The 13421-nt window shown below is 51.0% G+C and overlaps 5 protein-coding genes across 5 annotated transcripts; 3 read left to right on the forward strand and 2 right to left on the reverse strand.

The window, feature by feature from the left end:
- Window positions 1–354: 354 nt before the first annotated feature.
- On the forward strand, window positions 355–1974 carry NFIA_104010 (MCT family MFS transporter; the record flags this gene model as incomplete). Its single annotated transcript, XM_001266809.1, has 2 exons — window positions 355–582; window positions 646–1974. The coding sequence occupies 2 exons, from the start codon at window positions 355–357 to the stop codon at window positions 1972–1974; spliced, it is 1557 nt and encodes a 518-aa protein (XP_001266810.1).
- A 221-nt stretch (window positions 1975–2195) lies between these two features.
- Window positions 2196–5351, reverse strand: NFIA_104020 (exosome catalytic subunit DIS3; the record flags this gene model as incomplete). Its single annotated transcript, XM_001266810.1, has 2 exons — window positions 2196–5104; window positions 5156–5351. The coding sequence occupies 2 exons, from the start codon at window positions 5349–5351 to the stop codon at window positions 2196–2198; spliced, it is 3105 nt and encodes a 1034-aa protein (XP_001266811.1).
- Window positions 5352–5739: 388 nt separating this feature from the next.
- On the forward strand, window positions 5740–6719 carry NFIA_104030 (carbon-nitrogen hydrolase family protein; the record flags this gene model as incomplete). The annotated part of the gene is made up of 4 exons (XM_001266811.1): window positions 5740–5802; window positions 5877–6160; window positions 6216–6294; window positions 6363–6719. The coding sequence occupies 4 exons, from the start codon at window positions 5740–5742 to the stop codon at window positions 6717–6719; spliced, it is 783 nt and encodes a 260-aa protein (XP_001266812.1).
- Window positions 6720–7101: 382 nt separating this feature from the next.
- NFIA_104040 (uncharacterized protein) lies at window positions 7102–7558 on the reverse strand (the record flags this gene model as incomplete). The annotated part of the gene is made up of 2 exons (XM_001266812.1): window positions 7102–7189; window positions 7299–7558. The coding sequence occupies 2 exons, from the start codon at window positions 7556–7558 to the stop codon at window positions 7102–7104; spliced, it is 348 nt and encodes a 115-aa protein (XP_001266813.1).
- A 636-nt stretch (window positions 7559–8194) lies between these two features.
- NFIA_104050 (bifunctional ATP-dependent DNA helicase/ssDNA endodeoxyribonuclease DNA2) lies at window positions 8195–13395 on the forward strand (the record flags this gene model as incomplete). Its single annotated transcript, XM_001266813.1, has 6 exons — window positions 8195–8883; window positions 9025–9565; window positions 9638–9787; window positions 9845–9940; window positions 9995–10489; window positions 10543–13395. 6 exons carry the CDS (start codon window positions 8195–8197, stop codon window positions 13393–13395), a joined length of 4824 nt encoding a protein of 1607 aa, XP_001266814.1.
- Window positions 13396–13421: the final 26 nt, after the last annotated feature.

Genomic DNA, 13421 nt, shown 5'->3' on the forward strand with positions numbered 1-13421 from the left:
TGTCTTCCAATGACTGCGCTTGGACAGTCGGATACATCGCCGAAACCGTATGGCCAAGGAGCCGAGCCGTTCCTAGAAAGCGTCACATCCATGACGGACCACCTATTTTTTCCCCTTCTCACCGCAACAGATAGATTAGCCTAGGCTAAATATATTGTCTCTGCTTATATCTCTCTTGCTAAAATCGGTCATGCTGTTCCTGATCACCTCTGGTTCTCTCTTCCCCGGATTACTCATGGGGTCCAAGTTCGGATTCTACTTACTGTGCTCCTAATGTGTACGATTGGGTCGTGGTGACAAACATATGACCCGAGTTGGACTGCCTTTGTGTAGAATTCACCATCCAAAGTTGCAATGGCAGATAATCCACCGATCGATATTACTCGTTCAAGAGACCATGACCGAGATCCGGCTGCTGAGGACCCTCTATACAAACGGAATCATGGACAGGGTCTGGGTGATTCAACATCAGTAGCAGAACGGGACCACAAAAGTCCCCAAGATGTACCTGATGGAGGTTACGGATGGGTCTGTGTCGCTTGTGTATTCTGGATCAATGCGCACACTTGGGGCATCAACAGTGTAAGTACGATGTCTAGCTGCCAGGTATGCCTGGCGGACTGAGGACTAATCGTTTCTATATAGAGCTACGGGGTCTTCCTTTCTTATTATCTCTCACACGATGTCTTCCCCAACACTAGTGCATTGTCGTACGCCTTCACTGGTGGTCTGAGCATCTCCTGCGCGCTCCTCGTTGCGCCGCTGGCCACACATCTAATCCACCTCTTCGGGACGCGGTTCGTCCTCAACCTAGGCGTCTTCTTCGAAACCCTGTCCTTGATCGGATCCTCCTTTGCCACGCAGAAGTGGCATATCTTCCTCAGCCAGGGCGTCTGTTTCGGTTGGGGAATGGGTTTCCTGTTCGTTGGCAGCGTGGGAATCACTCCGCAGTGGTTCCAACGGCGAAGAAGTCTTGCAATGGGCATCAACGCCGCCGGCTCCGGACTGGGGGGTCTCATCTGGTCTCTAGCAGTAGGCGCCATGATCCCCCGGATCGGTCTAGGTTGGACATTCCGGGTCCTCGGCATCATCGCCTGCGTGGTAAACCTGGTCTGTGCAAACCTCCTCCGAGACCGCAACAAAGCCGTCGGCAGCCGCTTTAAAGCCTTCCACCTGCCTCTGCTGAAACGGGCCGAATTCCTCCTCTTCCTCGGTTGGGGCATCCTAACCATGCTCGGCTACGTCGCGCTCCTCTTCAGCATCGCCAACTTCTCCCTCTCCGTGGGCCTCTCTCCGCACCAAGGCAGCATCGTCAGCGCCTTGCTCAACCTCGGCCAAGGCCTCGGCCGGCCCTTCGTAGGCATGTTCAGCGATAAGTTCGGCCGCATCAACATCGCCACGTTCCTCTCCTTCCTCTGCGGCCTCTTCTGCCTCGTCATCTGGATCTTCGCCCGCAGCATGGGTCTCGTCTCTTTCTTCGCCGTCCTCGTCGGCACCGTTGCAGGCACCTACTGGGCTACCTGTACCCCCGTGGCCGCCGAGATCCTCGGTCTCCGTGACCTCCCCAGCGGCCTCAGCATCACCTGGCTGATGCTCGTGCCTCCGACGACGGTCTCGGAGGCGATCGCCCTATTGCTGCGCGATAACAAGTCCGCAGATTCGAAGTATCTGAGGGTGCAGATCTTCACGGGCTTCATGTATATCGGCAGTGCGCTGTGTCTTTGGCTTGTCCGGGGCTGGAAAGTAGGCGACCTGGCTCGTGCCAAGGAAGAAGCTGTCGCTGCGGTGGACACCCGACAAACAGGTGATAGTGCGGCTGGGAGTGCGCCTTCTGCTGGTGCAGCCAAGGACGCTGAAACCGAGAAACAGTGTCAAATGGTCGATCCTGCGTTCTCCGTGCGCACGACGTCGAATCTGAACCCCTGGACGCCTGCGACCTTGGTACGTGGCATGGTGGCTTTGAAGCGGGTATGAGAGATGTGCAATATCCTTGTTGTTGCCGGGTTTTGTTTGACTACATTATGATACCCTACATCCAGGTTTCAATCTGTCCTTATTACATCACTCTAAGCTTGGAAGTATTATGGATTGAGTGATCAAGCAGCCGTCGCAAATGTATGTTCGTACCGCTGAACGCCAGTAACCCTATGTCTATGCTTTACATCCGATATCGTAGTATGGCGAGTTCAAAACTTTTAGTTCCCGGCCCCCAGAATCAATATCCGCACCCGTCTCTTTCCAGCTCCACGGCCTCCTTCTTCCTTCACAGAGCTGACATTCACCTTGACTCGCTGGAAGAGCTCGACGGTAACGCCACGTTCCTTCTCAGGATGTCCCTTCTCAGAAACACGGAGCGTGTACTCCTCGCCGTCGAAATCGCTTTCACGTCGCACCAGCAGCTCCCGCCTTTCCTCGACGGACCGGACTGCCGACTCGCCAGAAAGCACGAAATCCTCCAGGCGGACAACGCCCTCAATTCCAAATCGGGGAACGAAGACAACCACGCCGTTCTCAAAGACGCGCATGACGTATCCTTCTTCCTCAATACCCGCATCAACGCCGTCGGCCGCCATCTTTTCCCCACGAGCCTTGAGCGCCTGTCCAACGTAGTACTCGATGCTAGCACGGCCGGCGAATTGAGCATTCCGATGCCGATAGTTGATATTCCGGCAGATGTCTTCGAGCCTGTTGCGTGTCATGACACCTTCAACCTGCGCCCGGCCGTCTTCGCCTTCGTATCCAATCGCGGCTGCGAGCTGTCGGTGGACGAGCAAATCCGCATACCGTCTGATAGGAGAGGTAAAATGTGTGTAGATGGGGGAGGCCAGACCGTAATGGCGAAATTCGGACTCGGCATGTGCACCCGCACAAAAGTATTCCGCAGATGTCATACACCTGGTGGCAAGGATACGGACCAGAGTGTTAAAGAATGGGTTCTCTGGATCGACGCATCTGTCAAGCGAGTCAGCGAGGGCCCGCGAGCTCGAAACGTCGAGTTCCAGATTGCGTTTCTTCGAGAGCTGATTGATGAGCTCCTCAAAATTCTGTGGCGGAGGTGTGGCGTGTCGACGTAGCAAAGCGGTCTGGGAAAAGCTATCGTAGATTTTCGCCGCCACAGTGATGTTGGCGTGAAGCATGAACTCTTCAACTAGACTGTTGGTTGCAAGCATTGCCTTCGTCTTGACATCCGTGAGCGGGTCGCCAACTTCGTCGCTGTCCGTCTCGATTCGAACTTCCGGTGAGGCAAGATTCAGCGCTCCTGCATCCATTCGCTTCTGACGGAGAATTTTCGACAGACGGAGTAGGGTGCGCATGCTCTGAGTCAGCTCATCATTTTGCGAAGGGTCGTCGATGCGCATTTGTGCCTGTTCGTAGCTGAAGGCCTCTCGCGAGCGAATAACGGACTTGGTGAATTCAGCAGACACGACTTCAGCGTTCGGAGTCATCTCCCAGAGGACTGAAAAGGCGTAGCGCTCAACATACGGCTTGAGAGAGCAGAGATCCGTGCCGAGAAGATGCGGAAGCATGTCAATACGCTTGTCGACCAGGTAGACTGTCGTTCCACGGACGCTAGCCTCCAGATCCATGGCATTGTTCGGTTTAACGAAATGTGACACGTCTGCAATATGGACGCCAACTTCAAAATTACCGTTAGGCAAGGCCCGCGCGTGCAGGGCGTCATCGATATCTTGACATCCAGGAGGATCAATACTGCAGACCAGAATATCCCGCAGATCTCTTCGCCCTTTCCAACCCACATGTTCCTTGTCGGCAGGAACTCTCCAGTCGTGACCTTCTGGCGGAAGGCAATCCAGAACGGCTTTTGGGAACGGTTTGTACTGCACGTCATACTCAAGAAGTAGCGCTTCCGTCTCTGCTCCTTTGGTCTCTAGTTCTCCTAGAGAGCGAATGAAATGTCCAGTAGGATACCGAGAATCGCGATCCCAGGCGTCAATCGTGACCAAAATCCGCTGGCCCAACAGGTCGCTAGCCTGCCGAGTGCGGACCCGGATCTTTGGAATGCGTTTATCCATGGGCAAGACGAAAACGTTCTGTTGCCGCCGTCCAGAGCTGGCTGACGCACCTGTCGAACCTTGATCAACATGTCCGACGTACTGGCGCCAGTTCCGCTTGATGACACCCACAACCTTAGCTGTGGGTTGCGGCCTTCCTTCAGAGTGCTTGCCATGCGCCTTCTTCACCTCTTCCTGCAGAGCCTTCCGCTCCTTTTCTGTCACTACCTCTTCATTATCTTCCGCCTCGGGATTGTCGTTCCGCGTGACTGCTTCTTCGTCAACGAGCTTCGTCGATGGTGACTTCCACTGATCCTTCGGTAAGACCTCAATAACAACGACGTCGCCTGCAATAGCACGATTGCTATTATCACGACCCAGGATGAGGAGTGGCTTATCAAAAGCTGCGACATTCACAGACCCTTCCAAGTAGTTGTACGGCGAGACACTGAAGACGCCCTGATGCAGAGTGCCAGCCCTCAGTCCAGTCATAATTTTCGACATCGAGTAATACTCTGGATAAAAAAGCTCGCCGCGAGCACCCTTTGCGTCCCTTGCTTCCCTCGCCTCGCTGATCATGTCGAGTAGCCGGTCGGCGTCCTCCAAGCCAGAGACGTAGTCTGACAGCGACAGCGCTGTCACACCTTCTTCCTTTGCTTTGCGGAGATTTTCCTTATCGTCCGTAATGACGACAATTGCTGGTACCGACTTCTCCTTCTTGCCCCTCTTCAGCGTGCTGCGAAGGTGCTCAGAGTACCATTTTGCCACTGCCCGTACTGCTCGGTCATTTCTGTCATTGATGGACTCATTCTGACCTCTTCTCACGTGCGTTTCCAATCTGAACTCATTGAAGAATAGGTAAAACCGTTTCTCGTCTGTCTTAATTAAAGAAAGCAAGCGGTTGTAGAGCGGCAGCGACTGGTTCTTGAGTTCCTCGAGGACCGTCTGAAGAATGATAACGTCGTAGAAAGCTCCCGTATGTTCAAAGAGATCCATACCATTCAGCAGCGCGTTTGTATCAGGGACGAGGTAGTGACCGCGAGGGAAAGCGCTCGTGCCAGCGGGTTGATCGGAGAGGACGAAAGGCGCAACTATCCCACATTAGTGATAAGCCTCAGCATACTCCAGGAACTCCAACTTACTGTTGCCATTCGCATCTGCTGGCGCGATTGTAGGACATAGCGAACATAACTTGGACGAGCAAGGAATATCCTGTCTCAGATAAAGCTCACGTACGATCTTCTGCACCTTTCCACTTTTCGTGGACCTGACGAAGACTTTGCTGGTGACATTGGCGGCCTGCGGATCAGAGGAGAATTCCCTCCGAAGGCTCTTCATATTTCGTTAAAAGTGATCTAGTTCCTGCCAGATCTGGTTTTGCACAAACACTGTGTATTTCCAGCCGCAGCGCAGTGAATAACGTTTGTGCATGATCTGCTCCGGCGTTGAATCTCAGTCGGCGGAAGCTTGGCGGTTTTAGGTAAGCCCCTCTCATATCGCTATCATACCGTTATCGGTACTCTATCAGCAGTCACCATCCTACAACCCATTATTCGATGTTCCTGAATTGTACATAGACACTTTTCTATCTGAACGGACTCATTGACTAGCCTCTAATAACAATGGCCATTGCAGTAAGAGCCGAGAACACCCCAATCTCAGCCCAAATCCACCTTACTAATCAGAACCATAACAGGCAGTCGGGCAACTATGCTCGACAGCGAGTATGACTTCGAATTTGGCTCAGTGTCAGATACTGGTGCGCAAAGCTGTGGCATCTGGTGCTAAAGTATAGTACACTTTACCTCTTCTGTCATTGACGCTTAGGCGCTCTTGAGACTTTGATCGCCTAATGCTGAACAGGCATTATTCCTACCAGAGGCATCAGACTGGATTGCCTCTTCGCCAGCAGAAAGCATATCACTTGTGCGATCCGTGCAGGACAGTGTTTTTGTGCAGGGACTGCAGCGTGAAGCCAGGCAGGCAAACCTGCATATCAACGTTGGCATCCATGAACTGGCGCCCAACGGCAAAGTCAAGAATACTCTGATCTGGATTGATGATAATGGTATGATTACTCAACGCTACCAAAAGATACATCTGTTTGATGTAGACATCAAAGATGGGCCGGTCCTCAAGGAGAGCGCGTAAGTTGATCCTAAGTAGAAAGCATGCATGCACGACTCACCTTTGCGGTGTAAGGAGCGTTGAAAAGGGCATGGAAATTCTGCCGCCGTTCGACACCCCTCTAGGACGTGTCGGTCTCTCCATCTGCTTCGACGTGAGTCTAGTGTCCAAGTTTCAAACTCTGATGGAGAAGAGCTCATAATCTTACTTGCTACTTTACAGCTGCGCTTCCCTGAAATCAGTCTAGCCCTGAAGCGTCAGAATGCGCAGATCATCACATATCCATCGGCTTTCACGGTTCCAACGGGACAGGCGCATTGGGAAGCGTTGCTCCGAGCAAGAGCTATCGAGACACAGGCGTATGTAGTTGCTGCAGCTCAAGCTGGTCCGCACAATGAAAAGCGAAGAAGCTATGGCCATTCGATGATCGTTAATCCATGGGGAGAGATCGTGGCGAAACTCGGAGACGAATATCGAGAGCCAGGAATCGCTACCGCGGAGATTGACCTCAATCTCTTGGAGAAGGTTAGGAGGGAGATGCCCTTATTAAGGAGAACTGACATATATCCAGAGGTATAATACCTGATTTGATTGCTAAGACATTCAACCCAAGCCTAGTAGATCTTGATCATGTTATAGGCTACTTCATATAATACCTGCTACGTAATGCTCGTCTCAGGCGCCTTTCAAGGCAATCAACAAACATTGTCTATCAGGCTCAACGTCTTCCCCCTTGAAAAGATTCCTTGAATGACTTCATTTGAGACTTTCAGAAATACAATGACGACAAAATCCCTCTGCGTGGAACAAGAGTTGAAGGAACGAACAAAGACTTTGAAAAAGCAAGTCGTCTAGGTTGGGCTCATACGCCATATGTATCACAGACCAGGCTTGTGGTAAGGCGCTTTTCATAGCCGATCACTCTATGTACAGTGTACAAGGAAAATCGGGAATAATGCGATCACTTGTGCTGAACCTTGTCAGGGTCCTCCAGGATGCCCTCGGCCTCCAGCCTTCGTCGGGCCTCCTCCAAAGCCCACGTTTGTATCCTAGAAGACAATCAGTACCTATGCTCTCATATAATACAAGTAGATATGGTACAGCCGCTCATAAGAAAAAGGCTTCCCATGAATGGCTGGACGTGGGGATGAAACGTACGAGGTATCAGGCTTGAAAATGTATGCAACACCAGCAGCGAGCAAACTGCCAATAAATCCGTAGTACCAAATGTTCTCCCATCCTTCCTTCACGTATTTCTGACCTGGCTTGACGCCGAAGAGCCATCCGGTTGGAGGGTCATAGTGATTACCGTGGTCAGCGGCGTGGAGAGTGTTCCGGGTCGAGAAGCCCCTAGTGTTCTGAGGTCCGCGGAGAAGGCAACGAGCACGGAGGGCTTGCGACAAAGGGCGAGCAGACATTGTGATTATTGTGAAGGACTCTGGCAGTGTTCCTTTGAAGAGCCGGTTGATACTCGGAGGGCGACGCTAGGTAGAGGACCCCTGCCAAATATGCTAAAGAGGTACTTCGGGGGTCTGTAAGAACGATATAGACTGGCGACAGCCGCCCTGGGTTCAATTGGACAATAGATCGATTCGCAGCTGTTGATGAGGCTGCGATATGTGGAGGGGCGCTTGGTGTCCAGTGGTTGATGTTCGTGAAGCCGCAAAAGGCCGATGGAGGCGGGAGCTTGGAGTCACCACCCTAGTCCCTATTGAGGTAATCTAGACGCCGCCTTTCTGCCTGGTATTACAGGCACCAGTATACACCTCAGGCAGGAGCCATCAACGCGCGACGCGTCTCGATTACCCCAATTCCTCAAGGCAATCATTGTACTACATCAAGACAATCGTCAGCCATGCTCTGGATGGATGTTATACTTGGACTTCTGCTTTGATCAGGAAACAACACTCCTCTCTCCAACGTCCTACCTCGATGGTAGATACCACATTCTACTCATTGCTACAGCTCGTGTCAATCTGTATAGCTCTTGAAGTTCCAGGCAGACATGAACCGATGTGCTACAGAAGGCTGAAATCACCAACAATTCTTGAGCCATGGCTGGAAACTCGAACTCCTACCCGATATCCTCGAATTCACGTTCCAAGTTGAATGCCTTCCGGTTCAACAATCAACATACGAACAATGGAGGAAAGTCGCCCGCGAAGTCGCCATTAAGGGCAGGTCACGAAGACAAAGAAAACCAATCTTCATGGTTGAACGGAGTGGTCAAACCACTACAATCAGAACCAGGAAAAGAAGAGCCTTCTGGCGAAGCGAACGAGCCGAAACTAGCCAAAGAGTGTCCTCAGACGCCAGGGAACAGGATACCCCTGGCAGACCTGATTAGCAATGCAGAAGATGCATTCAACCGAGCACCGGGACAAGAATACACGCCAGAAGATCATGTTATCTGGCAGCATGTACCTGCGAGCTCGAACCCGGACACACTCTCTCAACCTTCCGCAACGAGAAAGAGACGGCGTCACAGCTCATCCCCGACCAGCTCTCCACTAGGTAGAAGCAAGGGTGAACGGAAACGGTCCTTTGATATGCAATCCTTCCAAGCGCTCCTCAAAACACCTCAGAGCGATCTCGCAACAGACCTGTGGAACAATTACCTGGGCAAGGCTTCGATCAATCCAGAGGAAAGCTTTCCTCCTCCTCGCCTAGCTAATCTTCTCTCGTCTTCACCCCAGACTCCTGCCACGGCCGGCACCAGTAGGGATTCGTCTGGTTTGAGGAGGTCAGTTAGTTGCAATGCGGAATGGCCCACATCTAAAGCAAAACGGAGAAGATTGAATGGACAAGAGTTTGGTAGTGGGCGCAACATTTTCTCTCGATCTAAGAGTAATGTACTAGAGTCTGCAAATACGAAATCTTCCAGACTCAACTTCCTGTTGGAAAAGATTGAGAGAAGCTTGCAGAAGCCCTCTGTCGCTCCAGCAGAAATGTCGGATTCTTCGCCCGTGCCGAAACGCAAGCAAGTGCGATGGAGCCGATCGAATTCTCCTATCGAGAGAAAGGCCGCCGCGCAAATTCCAGAGCAAGGCATTGAGTATGACGACGGGGTTGCTCACCCACTTGTACAACCAAACGAAGCCGAAGGCGTAGGAGCCTCTTCATCTGATTTCGGTGATGATGACTTGGATGAGGACTTTCTCACCTTGGCCGAAGCGTCTGAGGATCCATTCCTTGAACCAACCCGGCCCAACAACTATACGAATCCAATGAACGTCGAAGCCCCTGACGAATCTACTATGGAGCAGCCTCGACGTCAACTTAGTACTTTGGGGGACTCGAACCATAGCGCAGGAGCTCCTGATTTGGGCAACCGGAAGCTCAGTGTCGACAAAGCTGTGAACAGTGACGAATTCGACGATGACTTCGACGATATAGAGGACCTTCTTGCCGAATGCGATGAGACGGTAGGCTTGACTCCTCCAGGACCGACAGCGTCAGCGAAGCTGTTGGCTAATGAACAACCTTGTATAAAACAGAATACGAAACGACCATCTGAAACAGAAGGATTTAACGGCACTTCCAAGAGGAGTTTGGAAACATCCTCTGGTGACGAGTTTGATGATGACGACTTTGACGTGGAAGCTATCGAGCAGTCTATGGAGCCAGGTAGAAATGGACCAGTCAACGTTTGTCGCTCTTAGTTGGTACTTTCCATAGGATTTTGCTAAATACATAAGAGCTAGAACTCTACAGACCGACAAGCTATCAAACGATATTTGATTGTTGATATTGCAGAGAATACGTATATCACTCAAAAAGGTCGCACTCAGCCAGAGCAGGTTTGTCGTGCCGAACTCATCAGATATGCCGTTGCTGGCTAACAAATCGGACAGGTGCTGTTGGTTCAGGATGAAAGAACTAAAAACAAAAAGGCAGTAATCTTGCGAGAGTCTTGGTTCGACAGCCCATGCAGTAAGGGTGCATATATTCACCTGACCGGCGATTTCGATGCAGCAGGGCAATGCATTGTCGATGATGCCCATAATATGATTATACTTCATCCAGATCACCTAGTATCTGCGACCGTTGTTGCAGACTCGATCGGTTGCCAACGAAGAGCAGTTCTCCAGGACCGTATCAAGAATTCAAGCGACATTAGCAAGCCTCAAGTGTTCGGAAATATCTTTCATGAGCTCTTTCAGGAAGCTATGAAAATCAACAAATGGGATCTGAGCTCTTTGAGGGCTTTAGTGGAAGCTATTCTTGTCAGACACGTTGAAGACTTATACTTGATCCAAATGAGCATTCCGGAAGCCGTCGAGTACATGATGAGCAGAGTCCCAGCTCTGAAAGCCTGGGCAGAGGTCTTCCTTCGGCCCACTCCGAGTGTAAGTGCATCCCGCAGGAGTTGGGATACTTTGGTGATTAATCGCTCTTCCAGGCCGAATCCGTTGTTGAAGACCGGCATAGCTCCAAGATCAATCTGAGCATCAATAAGCTGCTTGAGGTGGAGGAACACATATGGTCTCCGATGTATGGACTCAAAGGCAATATTGATGCTACAGTCCAAGTTGCATGCAATGATGGGGAGGGCAACAGAAATCTTGTTGTCCCTCTGGAGCTCAAGACGGGCAACAGAGATACAAATCAGGCACACAGGGCTCAGACTGCCCTTTATACCTTGTTGCTTTCTGATCGCTACGGTAAGCTTTCCAGCCGCAATTATGCTCCGGACTTTGTCTCACTGATTGTACGTTTTCAAGACGTTGACGTAACCTTCGGTCTGCTTTACTATCTTGAGATATCGAAGATATTCCGCATCCGTGGTGTCAGACATGAGCTCTTGCAAATGATCCAGGAACGTAACCGGCTGGCGGGTTTTGTCCGTGAAAGACACCGACTTCCACCGATGGTGAAGAAACCGGGCATGTGCAACAGATGTTACTCAAAGACGCCTTGCTTGATCTATCATAAGCTTGCGGACGACGGAGATGGCGAAACTAGCGGACTTGGCGATGAATTCGTCAAGGCTATGGACTATTTGACGCCCCAGCATCGAGACTTTTTTAAGAAATGGGACGATTTGCTGACGAAGGAGGAACAGAGCATGATGCGATTCAAGCGAGAACTCTGGACTTTGTTGAGCAGTGAGCGAGAGGCTCTCGGGCGTTGCTTCGGGAATGTCGTGATTCAACCAGGGTCCGCATACGAGGACAAAGAGAGCACAAAGATTAATCGCTTCAGATATACCTTTGTCAAGAAGCATCCTTTGCCTTCGTTCTCTTTCACTGAATCGCAACTGACAGTGGGAGAGCCGATTGTTGTATCTGATGAGAAAGGTCACTTTGCGCTCGCCAACGGATACGTTGTGCAAGTCAGCCCAAAGCACATAATGGTCGCAGTCGATCGGAGATTGCACAATACAAGAACAAAGACAAAGGGATTTGATGCTAACAAGAACCAATCATTCCGAGGCATCACGGAAGTGCTGGAAGATAGCTCCTTCCCTTCAACTACTTCTAACGAGCCGGAGGAGGAGATTCTTTACCGACTGGATAAGGACGAATTCAGCAACGGCATGGCGATTGTTCGAAACAATCTCATTTGCATGATGGAAAAGGACCTATTTCAAGCGAATCGGCTCAGAAAACTCATTGTTGAGGGAGAAACACCCATTTTCAAGCCGTCACCATCAGCTTTTCCGTTGTCTGACTCCGCCAAAGCAAGCCTAAATGTCGATCAGAAAAGAGCCATAGACAAGGTCATGAGTGCGCGAGATTATGCGCTAGTTCTTGGTATGCCCGGCACAGGAAAGACGACAACCATTGCCCATATCATTCGAGCATTGGTGGCGCAAGGAAAGAGTGTTCTCCTGACCTCGTACACGCACACCGCAGTCGATAATATCCTACTAAAGATCCGAGACGACAATTTCCGCATTCTGCGGATAGGAGCTACTGCAAAGGTGCATCCTGAAGTACAGCAATTTGTCGATCTTGCGGCGGTCCCTAAGTCCACCGTCGAAGAGCTGAAAGCATCCTATGAAGAGTCACAAGTAGTCGCGACGACTTGTCTTGGGGTCAACCACAATATCTTCAATAGACGCATATTCGACTATTGCATTGTTGACGAGGCCTCGCAAATCACTCTTCCGGTATGCTTAGGGCCGATCCGAATGGCGCGCACATTCATTCTCGTTGGGGACCATTACCAATTGCCACCTTTGGTGCAGAACAAGGAAGCCCAAGAGGGAGGACTCGATGTCAGTCTGTTCAAGCTCCTTTCCGACGCACATCCTGAGTCGGTGGTCAATCTTGAGCACCAATATCGCATGTGCGAGGATATTATGGTCCTTTCCAACAATCTTATCTACTCGGGACGTCTGAAATGTGGAACTCCTGCGGTTGCATCGCGCTCCTTGGATCTGCCCAACATTGGCGGTCTCAAGCTGCATCACATCAATCAACTACCGCAGTCACCAAATCAACGGCAATTTTGTTTGGGGGCGAACCAGGGCCGCTGCTGGCTACGGGACGTGCTTGATCCGTCTGCAAAGAACCGTTTTATCAACACAGACACGCTTGGGATCCCAGCCCGAGATGTGGCAAACGGCGCTAGGATTGTAAATCCAACTGAGTCTTCTATTTGCGCACAGCTCGTAGAGTCATTGGTTTCGTGCGGCATCCCAGCACGTAACATTGGCGTTATCACATTCTACCGCAGCCAGCTCTCCCTGTTGAAGCAGAATCTTCGTCGATACCTACCGGAGCTTGAAATGCATACAGCAGACAAATTCCAAGGCCGAGATAAGGAAGTCGTGTTACTAAGCTGCGTTCGGAGCAACACCGACAATAACGTTGGCGATCTTCTCCGAGACTGGAGACGGATCAACGTCGCCTTTACGCGTGCGCGGACAAAGTTGCTCGTTATTGGAAGCAAGAGCACTCTGCGAGACGGTAATGACCTGCTTCGCAAATACATAAGCATGGTGGAAGAACGAAGATGGGTATATGATTTGCCCAAAGGTGTTTTGGAAACCCACATCTTCAACTGCGACGTGAGCTTTACTCCATCACTCGATGGAGATAAATCACCAGCCAAGGGGAGCAGAAGTCTCGCAAAGACTTCTCCTTCGCCAAAAGCATCTCGCAATCCTCTCAGCCCAATACAGGGCCAACCAACGCATCGAGGTCTCAAGAAACCCGCTAAGAAAGGGGCCAAACTTCTAAGCGGGAATAAGGTCATTGGGAATAGACCTGTGTTACAGGACGTGGTAAATGAACTCTTTGGTTAATGACTCGCGGAGTTGGTGCGCCTATG

Source organism: Aspergillus fischeri, genomic scaffold, assembly GCF_000149645.3.
Source record: "Aspergillus fischeri NRRL 181 1099437636245 genomic scaffold, whole genome shotgun sequence".
NCBI lineage: Eukaryota > Fungi > Ascomycota > Eurotiomycetes > Eurotiales > Aspergillaceae > Aspergillus > Aspergillus fischeri.